This window comes from Ostrinia furnacalis, unplaced genomic scaffold (assembly GCF_004193835.3).
Source record: "Ostrinia furnacalis isolate ACB-3 unplaced genomic scaffold, ASM419383v2 OfSCF7708, whole genome shotgun sequence".
NCBI lineage: Eukaryota > Metazoa > Arthropoda > Insecta > Lepidoptera > Crambidae > Ostrinia > Ostrinia furnacalis.
Window position 1 is genome coordinate 490,442 of NW_021137947.1, and position 14,135 is coordinate 504,576.

The window sequence follows — 14,135 nt, forward strand, 5'->3', positions numbered from 1 at the left end:
ACTATTCGTTTCAGCCAAATGACGTCCACTGCTGGACAAAGATCTCCCCCAAGGCTTTCCATAACGACCGCTGCACTGCCCGCATCCAGGTTCTTCCCGCGACCTTCACCAGATCGTCGGTCCACCTAGTAGGAGGCCTGCTCAAGCTACTTCTTCCGGCCCGTGGTTGCCACTCGAGAACTTTTCTGCCCCACTCATAGCTCGTAGAGAGGTTTTTATACTAAGACGAAACTTTCCTAAGCTAAGTACATGTGACTGACCAATGACCATGTTAGGTTTCACACCGGCCTTGAGTCTAGCCGCTGTCTGCCGCTAGCGTTTATTGCCTAAATCTATTTTTACGTAAATGGATCACCGTTAATCCTTATAACAGTGTAGCTTAGCACACTTTTATAATGGTTACTAGCTTTCCACTCGCGGCTTCGCCCGCGTGGAATTTTGTCTGTTACAGAAAAACTTTATCGCGCGCGTCCCTGTTTAAAAACCGGGATAAAAACTATCTTAATACTATGTCATTTCCCGGGACTAAAACTAACTCTATGCCAAATTTCATCAAAATCGCTTCAGTGGTTTAAGCGTGAAAGCAAGACAGACAGACAGAGTAACTTTCGCATATAATATTAGTATAGAAGTATAGAATTAGTATAGATTCGCATTATAAACTACCTAGGCTCACTCTTCTTTGTAGGTAAGTATAGAAATTGTCACATTAAAAAAAAAAATTTTACCAAAATCATAATACATATCTTTTAAAAAAATGGTTTCTTTTCTATTCACTTGCTAACAAGAGTAACCTGTCTGTCTGTCATCCTTTTAAGACCAATGCATAATTTTATAATCGTGAAATTCATAAAAATCAGCTCAGTCAAGTGTGAGAGCGTATAAACGGCTTATATTGAGAATATGCCATTTTGTATCCTGTTGATTGGTTTTAGTTGTTATTTTATCTTGTAAGGATTTACTTGTACCAAATACTTTTTCTTTCGTTCAAAAACGGAGTTATTTTCACATTTATAATATTATCAGTTAGTAAAGAAGTAATCAATCTTGTATGAAATCACTTCTAATCCCTCTAACTTATTCAAACCGTGCGTCCTGACTGAGATTAAACTTGCTCCAGAAACTTTAGTTTTGCTCTCTCAGAAGAGATTTACGAAGTTCAGCTGTGAGAGTACATTATACTTCAAAACCTCTATTCCTAATTATGATAATCTCATTATAATAACTATTAAGGAGGTTGATTAAAGTTCAGAAGATCTCGATAATTGTGAATTCTGTTGAAGGCAGTTGAACGAAAAGTCAGTTTATAAAAACTTTGGTTCGAATACTAGCTAGTAGTGATAAGTTAATTTTACTTCTAAATATAATCCACCTCATCAGTAACAAACAAAACGATAACGATAATAGAAATAGAATAATAGAAATAAATCAGATATTATACACCATCTAAATAATCGTTGCTTCCCTCTTTCTCAACATGTTTATTGCTTACATAATGTACATAGGCGGATATAACAGTGTGTATCTGCGATCACCATTAATCGTCTAAAACTTCAAAATTTAGTATAAACAAATATTTTGAAGGCTTTTCCGTGGAATTACGTACGGAAACTCAGTCGAGCACACGTCTTTGTCTCGTAGGCAACACCCGCCTTTCAATCAAAGTGTTTAAGGGGGAGAGTCTTCAAACAACTTTTATTGTTCACGTATTTATAGCTGAAAGTTTGATATCGAAAAATTCAGCTAGGCGAAACTGTTCGGAATGCTATGTGTAACTGAAACTTCTTCGAATTTCATAATACATAACTCTTACTTGTGTATACGTTTACCTATATTATACATGTACATAAGTATAATAATGTCTTAATGAAGGAAAACAAACACACTAATCTTTACATAATGGAAATCAAATTAATGTTTAAAGATCGAAATTGAATTATAGGTACTATCAACAGAATATCGTCAAATCCCGCAAACTTTTCCAGGGTCGGTAGAAGCCGAACCTCTCATGAACCATGTGGACGACCACGATGACCACAAGAGGTACATCGAAGACTACCTATGGAACGGCCAGAAGCCAGGAGTGCAGAGGTTAGTGCCCACTTAGAACCGATAATCGTGGATGGAAGTTGATTCGGTTATATCGATTTGGTTATCTAGATGATATTGTTATGATCTCTAAGAAATCTCAAAGACATTAAGGACAGTTAAATTCAGGAATTATAAATTGTAATGTTTAACAGATTATTTAGTTTTCATCTAAACTTTCACCTTCTTATCAAAAAATATCTAGTATTTTTAATAAAAACCAAATCAAATAATTTTGTACAAAGATTTAATCATTACGTCATTTGTGGTAAAATTAAAGCAATAATACAGTACATGATTGAATAATGAATAACCAACTCGATTTAACCGACCAATTTTAACTATGAAAGTTGAGCGCCTGTTTACATGGTTAAACTTGTTAACAAAACGTTGACTAGCGTGAGTTGAACTACCCACGTGCAAAGTTTGCCCATAAATATTATAGGGCCCCGTAACCAGGCGCTCAACAAAAGCTTCAGCTTAACCACACTCTCATGAAACGCTTCTCATATTTTTCTATAGTTCATATTATAAATTATGGATTGTTTCATTGTATTTTATGATATTTTTCTTTTTTAATAAAAGCATGGTTTATTTTTTATAACATTAAACACTGAACATTCAAATCAATTCAAGAAACAGTCTGTAAATTTGCAAAACTATCACAGTATCTAACGTCCTCACAAGTGCTTTGCTTCGAGCTAAAGCAGCAGCTTCTTCGCAAGTAATCTCATCAAATCTAAAGGTTGGGGTCCAAAATTATACCCTTTTCTCATTCAGACACACACAGTCTCAAATTGTCTCACACTAACACTATCACACAACCCTATCGTTATTTATTTTACAAAAATCCGTGAAATTCCGGACATCGTATCTAAATTTATGTAGATTATGTATGTATTATTAAAAATATAGTAGAACTGTAAATACTAACATTTCAAAGATAATATTTTGGATTCCATAACTTTTCAGGTGAAGATTATTAAAGTTTTTTCAAACAAAGTTACTGCTAATAGCTTCTGACTTTTTCTGTGTCTAGCTTTGTGTACTAACCCCTATCATGAAGGAAACTTCTAAATTAAATTTAATTTCACCTCTTTACACTTTTAATTCAGTAATTAATCATAGAGGAATTGTTTGACTTCATAAGATACACAACGTCCTAATTCAATATTTGATTCATTTCATCTCAAGAAAGTGTCTGCCATTTTGTACTTCTCGTGAAAATCAAATTTTGATGTTAACTTTATCTCTCGAACTTACACTTGAACACTTATTATGTCTCGAAAATTTGTAGATTCGCGCAGTAAATATTTTACAAGAGCTCTTCACAGTCCCATTGGGATGTAGTAGCTCGTATTGGGTCATTGCCCAACTTTTTTGGCAGACTGCAGGCTTTAACAGCAAAACGATGTAACTCCAGACATGATTCATTACTGGTTCCCTGGCGCCAAGCCCAATATTGGTAGTTCCCGTCCTGCCGAAGTTTCCTTCATGTGTGTTCTGCCCCTAATTCTTTTCAAACAAGTACTAACAGCAGAACAAGTCTAAATTTCGTTTTTGGTATTTGCTTACATTTCTCCTCACGGTGGCGGTGTGTAGGCCGAGTAGTTTTAGACGATACTAGTTCGGAATGACAGCTAATAGATACTTTTTAAATATCAATGTGTCCTGCACTTGTCGATGTGAACGTTCATACAGATTTTTGTTAGATTGTATGTCAATGTCTCACCCAACACTTCTATAACACTATTTTGGAATTAGTAGTCACTGGGCGGCGCCCACACGTCTGTCGGTCGACCTCTAGACTCTTCTCCGTCTGACATCCTAACTCACCATTGCGAGCTTGAAAATTATTTGAAGCATGTCTACCTTACTAACCCGGCTCGGCGCGAGCCGTTTCTTTTGCCGCATCATCATCGTAAACTCCAAGCGTCTAAGACTTAAAATGGAATTTTGCAGAAAATCGACGTTCCGTAGCGCGCTATCGGCCCTCATATCCAACGGGGAGGATCGTTCCAAAGATAATAGGAAACGTTACAAAAGCGAGTACAAAAAGAAATTTAGACCGTTCTCTCAGTACGTGTATGAGGCGTCTAAAGGGACATTTACGAAATGCAGGGGGAAAGGAAAGACGAATGAGGAGGCGAGCGAGAGGATGCTGGGGGAGAAGCAAGTGGCGGGGGGGTCGGGGGAGGGCGCGGGGGCGGGGGCGGGGGCGGCGGGGCCCGCGGGGGCGGCGGGGCCCGCGGGGGAGGACAGCGCCAGCACGCTGCGCGCCGCCGGCCTGCAGCCGCTGGGGCTCGCGCAGGGCGACTCCTGGTACCGCGAAGTCCTGGACCTGCGCAAGCGCGCCGGCGAATACAAGGTCTGCGGCCATTTACAATAGAATACCACTAAATTCCCATTAAAAGACGAGCGCCTAGCCGTATACTGAGATGTAAGGCTGAAGGAGCGAGGATACGTACGCTGTGAATACATCTCAGGATACGCCTAGAGATGTGATAGGTTTGATGCTAGTTTAGAGTTGCCAAAGAATCTGCCAGTACACTGTGAATATCTTGTGAACATAATGTTTGATGAATACAAACGAAAACACCGTTTAGACCCCCAAATATTTTTTCGTCCTGAATTAATTTGTTTTCTTACTCCTCTAATCCTTGAGCCACCATCCGAACGATCATAACAGTCGAGCTTAGTCATCATGCTTCGTCATTCTCAAAATTGCCATTATTCGACAGTACCGCGGCTGGGGAACCGAACTAGCTCCTGAACACATCACACAGCTTTACAATAAGCAAATCGAGCTCTGGTACCAAGTGTCGCGCCGGTCCTCGCTGTCAGCCCTATCACTTGCTTCCACCAATCACAAGTAAGTGATGCACCCGAGATTTATGAAGCAGGACATCCGGCTCGAAGGACCAACCAATAATTTCCACTGTAGTTCTTATATGGTCCTTTCAGCCGGACGTAATCCTGCTTAACATTATCATAAGTATAATTAGTAGCAAAAAGGCTGATGCAAAGCAAAGAATGGCTTGAATGGCAACAGAAAAGGCCATCGACATGCTAAGTAATGTAGTGTAGAGACAATCATCAGCCGTTTAGTTTTGGAATATGGAAGTTTGATGTCACATCGAGCCTTTCCATGGACACAGTAACTATAGCTAATCACAAGTCAATGAAGACAGATACAGAGACAATAATGCACAATAAATGAAATCGAACTATTCATTGGTTACTCCCATGAAGTTGCTAGTTTTATTTTTGTCGTATTATCGTCTCTATCATAAATAAAGAGATAAAATCAACTGTCTTTACAGTACCTTGCTTCTAAAGCCAAATCCAAATATTGTAAATCTGTAGCTTAAACTAATCATATGTCTTCTTCTGCAGGGCATTGCCTCGAGACGAAAAAGATGGCAAGGAGTCCAAGGGTACTTCCCCGAAGAAGTTCCGCTCGTTCCGCTCAGCGCCGCACCAGTCTATCCACGCCAAGCTGCAAGAGACGAAGGCGCTGGAGCGGTCCCCTCATAAAACCTCGCCTCAGAAGCAGAGGAAGAAGCTGCAGGGGCATAGCTTCGACGAAGGAGCTGCTCAAGACGGTGAGTAATGTGGTACTGATCATTGTCACTAGTACCTCTCATGCATTTGACATCTAAGAAATCGCTAGCAGAATGGAGGTAATTGGGTGAGTGTGTTGTAGAGCTCCATAAGCTTATAACGTCATCATCAATTCTTTCCATCTCTGAAATCTGAATACAGGCTGTGGGCCATATTATATGGCTAACTTGGCTGATAAACCTCGCCCAGTGCTTTGCACCTTTTATAATGCGCACAGGCAAAGACTAAAATTCCATAGAGCATTTATTCCTGAACTTAAAGAACTTAGAAGCTTTAAAGCACTATTAAACAGCATCAGTCACTTTCTCAAAAATGTGAAAGCTACTTAAAGCACGCTCTTCGGTCACTTAATGTTGAGGATTTGAATAGCGCTCGCCTTTTGCCAAGTCCCCATCGTAAAGTCGTAACCAGCAAGTGAACACCCCTACTATGTCACAGCACTATATTGCTCCAGCAAAATCCTCACGACTAACTAAACTGCGTTTGCCAAGCTACGATCGTCACTTTAGAACTTATGACCAGCCCAATGCTTCTTCAGCTTTGAAAGCTTCGGGAAAATCGTTACTTTTTGATTGGATCAGAAATTCACTCTCCAAATTGTATCTATCAGACAGATTGCCACAGCAGCTTCTAATCCTTTGGATTAGACTAGCTACTATTGGATTTGATCGGCCAACTTCATTCTCCAAATTGTCCCCTTCTTGCACCAGCTCCCTCCATCGCTAATACCGCTTGCAACCGGTTTCCAGGCGCCAAATCGGGCGAGAACCTATCGTTTCGGTCGCCGCGCCGCCGCCCGCGCTCCGCCGACCCTGCGCCCGCGCACGGCTCGCCGCACGCCAAGCATCTGCCCAACGGCCACGAACCTTCGCCAAGGCCCGCCAAGCCTACCGGTAAGTTGCTGTAATGTAGACGCTTCAGTAGCTGTTATAATTACGTTATTGCCCCGTGTTACGGTCTTGCCCCAATCCAGGGGCAATACCGTAACTGAGATTATTGTTATTTTTGTTTTATAACTGAATATAGTGGAAAAAATCATCATGTTAATGTCTTTTGGGATTTACATCTCTTTAATGTATCTGTATTCACAAAAAAAGTAATGTGGTAAAAGATTTTAAGTATAGATATGACACTGAACTGTATCAATAAATTATCAAGATTATAAATGAGTGTAGAATTAGATTAGCTACACGATAACTGTAGAATTTTAAATATAGATTTTTATTAAATTACTATGGTCATAGACAGTTCGTTACGTGTCGCGGGACTTCTATTTCCTAGTGAATATGAGCAAATTCAATGGGTTAAAACTGACATTTAAGCGTGCGCGTAGATATGCGTGTACCTAATTGGCTCATGAAACTCTCATCAAATCATTTGGTTAACAATAGCTCACTTCCAAATAATTTTAAAGAACATTAAATACCTACTTTATTAAATATTATTGAATTTATTTATGTTACTGAAACCATAATTTACATTATTTTGGAAGGAAATAACATGCTATAACAATTGTTTTATTATTAGATTAAAAAAATTTCTTTGTAGAAGGGAGATGAATGGAATAATACTTGACTACTTAGACTTTATGTAAAACTAGACCTTGTTACTTCATTAATTAGTTTTAAAAACCTATATACTGAAATACTTAGTTCTTCAGTAGAACTCTTGTTGAATAATTTATTGCTAATTTGATGTGTATCTTAATTGCCTTCAACTGTTAACTATCATAGTTAATGTCGTGTTCCTGCTTGATGCCTGCCCCTGACCCTGTGGATAAATTTGAGAATTGGCTCTATGTTCTAAAAACAAAACCTAATAACAGCTTTTGTTTAATCTACTTACCCTGGTAATTTCTATACATCACGTTGGGGAAATTCCAACAAACCTATGCAAAATTCGTAGCATGGGGCAAATTCGACAAATGACCTTTTTGGAATGTTAGCTAGGGAAACTTTGTTTAGTACTGTGGTTACAAAAATTGCTATCGTTTAGCCAAAATATATTACGTGCTTTACTATCTAAGGTCCTCCTACAGGATGACCTTAAATTATTATGGTACTTTAAAAGTACCAACTACGAGTGTCAGAGCCAATTTCTCAAAAGCCACGAAAAATGTTCAGTAGCCAAATTTCTTTCTGTAGGTTTGCCGTTGAGTAGAGGGGCTAGTAATAGAGTTAGGTCTACATCCCGCGGGGGGCGGTCCCCCTCCGCGCCGAGCAAAGTGGCCCCCCTTACTAACGGGGTGGTGGCCCCTGGGGCCCTGGGGGCCACCGGGGCGCCGGGCAGGGGCCGCCGCAGCCGCAGCGTCTCGAAAGTGGGAATAAAGTTGGGTGCGTACGAGTGACGTTGCGTCGACGCTCTGTGTTGCACCGTGGGAGTGTTGCTTGTTGGACGCCAATTACTGTGAACACATAAATAATCAGTCTTGTTGGTGATTTTCTTGAAATACAGTTTTGGAGAAATTGCAAATTAAATTGACTGTCATACTATAGTCTGGTCCGGGAGCACGTAGAATGTTGTCCAATGACCCCAAGATACCCATCCTTATCGCTCGCGCGTAATTATGTTACTGTCGCGCTCGCACACTCACTGCGGGCGCCCGTCGCACAGTCGCGACAGCAATATAATTACGCGCGAGCGATAAGAATGGGTAGCTTGGGGTCATTGGACAAAATTCTACGTGCTCCCGGACCAGACTTTACACTATGTAATCTGTTATTGTAACATACAACCTTCGCGAATTTTTGTAGTAACTGGCGCTCCAATAGTTGGTTGCTTTTTAAAACTTTTGTTTTATATTTTCCCTCTTTTCCAATTGGCAACATTCCTTTAATTTTGGCCTCTGGCTTTAAAATTCTGTCTTGCTTTTGTGATTTTGATTCTTCATTTGTTTATTGGTCAGTGCGTCTACGCAACCCCGTCACGTAATATCCTGGCACCGGAGGGAATGGCTTGTCACGTCACTCGCGTGTCAGTGTCACCTCACAAACGTGAGTGTCACGCCACGCGACGTGGCTGTGTTTTTTGTCCGTCCGTGTGACACCTGCACCCTTCCACTATAGATGTGAACGTTTTGTGGAGTTTCCTCATTGATGGGGATTTTTATACAATATTTTTAATTTATTCATTTCTTGACTGAAAATACTGAATGAAGCTCATTCTTGTAATATTTTAAACGAACTTACGAAGAAACTTTGAGATTTAATAGAATACTTAGTAGGAATCACAAAAGTTTTTTGATGAAAATAACTGAAAAAATAGTCACATTTCACAATAGCGCACAAATTAATAACTAAGTATAGACAAAATAGACAACTAGTAAAATTTACAATGTGTGCAATATTTATTTGTCAATGTTATAGATAGTGTGTGTATAGAATATTTCCTGTAAGTGCTCTATACTCATAGTCGTGTGAAATGGGGACATTTTGTTCAAAGTGGGGTTTGATTAATTTATCTAAAATGAAAACTATCTGGTTTTACGCGATTATAAGTATGGAGTTACAATTATGTTCCTTAGAAAATTATTTGCATGCAGTGTGTTAATTTGATGTTAGCTGAATAGCATTTAGATTATCCAATTTGTGATGGGAACGGGAGTCTTGGTTATTGTAATTTATTTCCGTAATTATTTGATCTTCCTTGACTTATATTATAAGTGTATATTTACAGGTTAAAATATATTTGTTGTCTTGTAAGTAACTTTAAAGTTTGAACTATAATGAGTTCACTTAGAACCGATTTTAAGAAATGCACCACTCATTTTTCTAGCCCTATCCTTTACGACAGCTTTTCTATCCTTACAACCAAGCATGTATGTAAAATATTATTTAAGTAATAACTAGAATATTTAAAAATTATGTAAAGACAATCACACTTTTGGATAGAATTTCTGTATTAAATTACTTAAATTTTAATCTACTTGGGATCGGCACATTTTATCGGTAAAATTGCAAAAATGTCCCCAAATTTTGACATTAGACACAAAGCAGCAATATCGATCCCATTGATTCAAATATTAGGTAACAATAAAGTTTAAAATCGTACACTTACCACAACACCCACAAAATTCCAGATGACGAGATCCCGTCTCACCGGAGCGCGTCCGTGGCCAAAGACCACTTCTTCGACGACTCCCCTGTCGTGAAATCGCCTCCCGAACCCACCAGGGTGAAGTCCCCGGAGCAGATGAATATGCGGTCCCCTGATCCCGTCAACTGGACCGTTCCCCTGGACACGGGGAAAACCTTCACAGTGACGCAAAACGTCAAGAGCGGTGAGTGCAGACTATTGAATAAGCTCGGGTATTGTAGCTAGATTAGTCGGGGCAAGTTTTCTGGTGGGGCTATATGGGATTATTTTGGGGCTATGGGGTAATTGCGGATTTTTTTAAGTGTCATTATTCTTTTACTGTAACTTTTTGAGATATTGTCAGATGTGTTCTCGGGATGTTTATTTCGTATTGAAACTAAGAATGTATTTTTAAAGTTATTATCGTAACTTATTTATTTTTTACGCGGCTATTTTAGTTAAAAAGGCATTGAAAGCGCATAAATATAATCTTCTTTAAATAAGTATTTAGTTTAATATTAAGCTTTACTTTAAGTTACTCAATAAGGTGAGGGAGTCAAAATTGTTAAATACGATAGCAAATTACAAAAGAAAAATAAGAGAAAAATGACACGAAAATCCTGTAATTATCGAGAACGATAGTACCTACTAATTATATCAGTATTTACTCAAAGGCCCACCAGAAGACTGTTGAATTATATCATAAAGTATCTTGAAAGGGTGCCTTATTCTTGACATGATGAGATTTAAACATCACTGGTGATGATTTTGGTGAAGGTTGATTGGCCAGTGTATATTTGCTTCTGTATTTAAGTTGAACAAGCACCATTTGTAAAATTAATTCTTTCTTAACTGCACCTTTTTCCAATAAAGATAAGTAATTTATTTGTAGTAAGAGTAAAACTTTTTTCTTGTGAATATTTATAGAGAAGAAAAGTAAGCCAAGTACAGTTTTATTTTTGTAGCCTACTTATTTACTTTGTGCTTTCACAAATTTTTTACAACTACCCACATTTTGTACGAGAAGTAAATCAAGTCACCATAGACAATTCTACAATCTCTACCATGCCCTGAATAAGGCTCACTTTACATGAATTAAACTGCGGTTAACTGTAAGACCATTGACTTGTTAATGTAGGAACATTTAGGGACATCCCCAAACCATCACACAGTCATGTGACGTCATCACATTACACTGCTAGAACACACATCACACTCATTCTACCATCTAGGTATTCTCAAGTGTGTATAGCAACCCTACGTAGACGGTGTAGAAGGCTTGCAACACTGACACTCGTACTACAAGTCATCAAGCGAGTTTTATATTGAGTTTACACTCATTTTTTCATTCGACACATTGTCACACACTCAAAATTTGGTTTTACTCATCACATTAATATTGATTTCATTTTGTGATTATTGTTTTATTACAGTTGTATGTCCATTAAAATGTTTAAAGACAGTAAGAATAAATTGATTCCTTTGCCTGTTTAAAAAGTCACGTTTGACATTAGATGGACATAGAACGTAACGTTCACGGTTCACGTCATCTACCATACAATTCGCTCGCCATTATTTCAGATGAAAGCGTTAAGCGCCCTAGCTCTGAGTTTAAGGGTGGGTCCATAGCCGAGGAGGGCGCCACCGTGAAGCCGGCCGCCCCGGCAGGTACGACGAACTCCGTCACCGCCTAGCTCGCCATCGGCCATACACTTTAACGAGTGTCACAGACAGTCATGCGACAGTGAACTTTAAACGCCAGACTCAAAGTCCAAATTAGAGGTCACTGCCACATAAGCACGACACACGATCGACACCAGAAAATATATAATCTGTTTTATATTATATCTATTGAATAGTTCATGATTAAATTGTGTTAATCCAATAATTGAGATGCTTTTATTTATTTTGACCGTACTCCGCTGAGGCGTCAACCACGTATGTATTCACTCGTCAGTGTGTGTGTCTGTTTCGATGTTTGCGTACACTCTCACTGTATGGCACTTGATATTATTATTGTTTCCCCATCTCATTCTCGTTCACTTTTGCATGCTGCCTGTCTCTGTCTCTCTTCGTCGGGAAGATGCTGTTTTTAACTTTTCAGACATAATGAGCCTTTACCGCCATTTTAGCGCAACTGACAAAAACCAAATTTTACAGGAGAAGGTTTTTTTTAAATATTTTTAATCAGAAGTGTGCTAATAACAAGAAAAATGACATACGTTAATGATTTTTAGAGATTTAAATATATGACTGAAAATAAAACAAAAATAATGAGTATTTATGCCATTTATGGCGCATACAATATTTTTGCTGTCACAGTCTATAGATATTCGGGCGTTTACGATAACATTACCTATCAAAATTACTATGTCCAAGAAATTATAATTGTTAAATAAATAGGCATTTTAAAAGGTTTTTAAATGAAATATCCACATAATAATCAAAAAATATTTATTCATGAGAAATTTCTTCTTGTAGGTACAAATCAATTAACACCACTTATTCAACCACTTATTGCATCTAGAGATTGCAAATATTCAATTGTTTTCTATTTCGAATATTCGAAAAATTTTTCAGTAGATATTCGAATATTATTCGAATACTTTCAAAAAATAAAAAGCACTTAAAATATCAATGTTTTTATTGCTGGTTTTATTGCTTTAAGAACTATGTTTTAACTATTTAACAATAAAGTTCTTAAAACAGTTATAAAATTCTCATCATCATCATAATTTCAGCCATAGGACTTCCACTGCTGAACATACGCCTCCCCCAATGACTTTCACAATGACCGGTTGGCACCGGCCTGTATCCAGCGCTTTACCTTTTTCTCAAAATTTGATCTTCCTAGCCGAATCGTTTGTCAGAGGTAAACATACTTGTCAACAGTCAACAGTCTCGAGAATCGAGTTCTAACCGAAACATGGACGTTGGACAAGCTTCGTTTTGTCCATTATCATCCGAAGGCCTACCTGTTGGGAGACTCGATTAAAGTCTTCGAGCATTGTGCCAAGGTCTTCAAGCGATTCTGCCATGACCACAATATCGTCAGCAAACCGCAGCTGAGTGATGTATTTGCCATTAATAGGTATTTATGCCGAATACTTTCCATTCAAGGAGCTTGAAAGCGTCTTCCAATTCAGAGGTCAACGGTTTCGGAGATATAACATCTCCCTACCTCACGCCTCGCCGCAGAGGAATCACCCTTGTGCTTTGCTCCTGTACTCGGACCGACATGGTAGCGTTTCTGTACAGGCATTTCAGCACTTCGATATACCAATAGTCTGAGAGACTGCAGCACTGCTTAAGTCTCGATCGAATCAAAGGCCTTCTCATAGTCCAAGAAGAGCACCACCACGCTTCTATCCCATGCCTCTAGCGTTGTTCCCTGAAGTAAGACGGAGTTAAAGAGTCTCTGAACGAGTTTCGGTGTTCCACCTGCGTTCAAAAGCTCCGAGGTTATGCCGTCATCACCTGGTGCCTTGTTGTTCTTTAGCTGTTTGAGAGCCTTCCTAATCTCGTGATGTCTGATATACGGGATATATACGGGATGATATACGGGATGTCTTTGGTATAGTGTCGCGTTAACCTATCTCTTGCGTCTGTTGCTGAGCTATTAATAGGTTGGGAGGTATATAGCTGTCCATAGATCTTTTCGATCTCACCCAGAACCTCGGCTTTTGTTGACGTTACCGTCCTCCGTCTTCAGCATCGTCAGCTGACTTTGATCAATAGAGTTGTCTCTTTCAAGTTATTTGGAACCTTGGTTTCGCTCTATCGCCTCTTTTATACTATGTGTATCAAAGTAGCGAAAGAAACACAACTACGTAAAAATGAACAGAAAAGGTAGAAACAAGACAACTTAGTGTTCACAAATGCAGTCGGTAACATCAATGACTAGTTTTTTTAGTTGGTGATATGTATTTGATGCTTCCGACTGCATTTGCAAACACTAAGTCGTCTTTTTTCTATCTTTTCTGTTTATTTTTGTAATATTTGAATATTCGAATACATGTTAATTTACTATTCGAATACTAATTTGAAATTAAAAATTCGAATATTCGATTGCAATCTCTAATTTCATCAGAACTTGAAGCGCTAATGTCGCTTGCGATAACAAGTGCGGTCGCTTGCGATAAAATGCATGTGTCGCTTACGTTAAGTTTTAGAAAAAATGTGTATTCACGATAATTTTAGCACTTGCTGTAACTTTGTAACGGTTTTTTTTTGGCGGGAAACACCAACAGGGATGGGTCCGTTACGGTTTAAAATACTAGAATCGATAAAAAACGGTTTTTTGACAAAAGTGTCGCTTACGATAATTTGGCGGTAAAGGCTCGATATTA

The 14,135-nt window shown here is 38.7% G+C and overlaps 1 protein-coding gene across 6 annotated transcripts in view; it reads left to right on the forward strand.

The window, feature by feature from the left end:
• LOC114365948 (uncharacterized) overlaps positions 1–14,135 on the forward strand; it is a 78,596-nt gene that overhangs the window by 61,268 nt on the left and 3,193 nt on the right. For 3 of the 6 annotated variants that reach the window (XM_028322680.1, XM_028322679.1, XM_028322681.1), the window contains 8 exons: positions 1,986–2,091; positions 4,051–4,456; positions 4,830–4,960; positions 5,485–5,693; positions 6,462–6,605; positions 7,857–8,045; positions 9,791–9,991; positions 11,368–11,454. In XM_028322680.1, coding sequence (XP_028178481.1) covers positions 1,986–2,091; positions 4,051–4,456; positions 4,830–4,960; positions 5,485–5,693; positions 6,462–6,605; positions 7,857–8,045; positions 9,791–9,991; positions 11,368–11,454 — 1,473 coding nt within the window. The remainder of the gene's footprint in view (positions 1–1,985; positions 2,092–4,050; positions 4,457–4,829; positions 4,961–5,484; positions 5,694–6,461; positions 6,606–7,856; positions 8,046–9,790; positions 9,992–11,367; positions 11,455–14,135) is intronic. The other 3 variants (XM_028322683.1, XM_028322684.1, XM_028322685.1) reach the window with 3 other exon arrangements.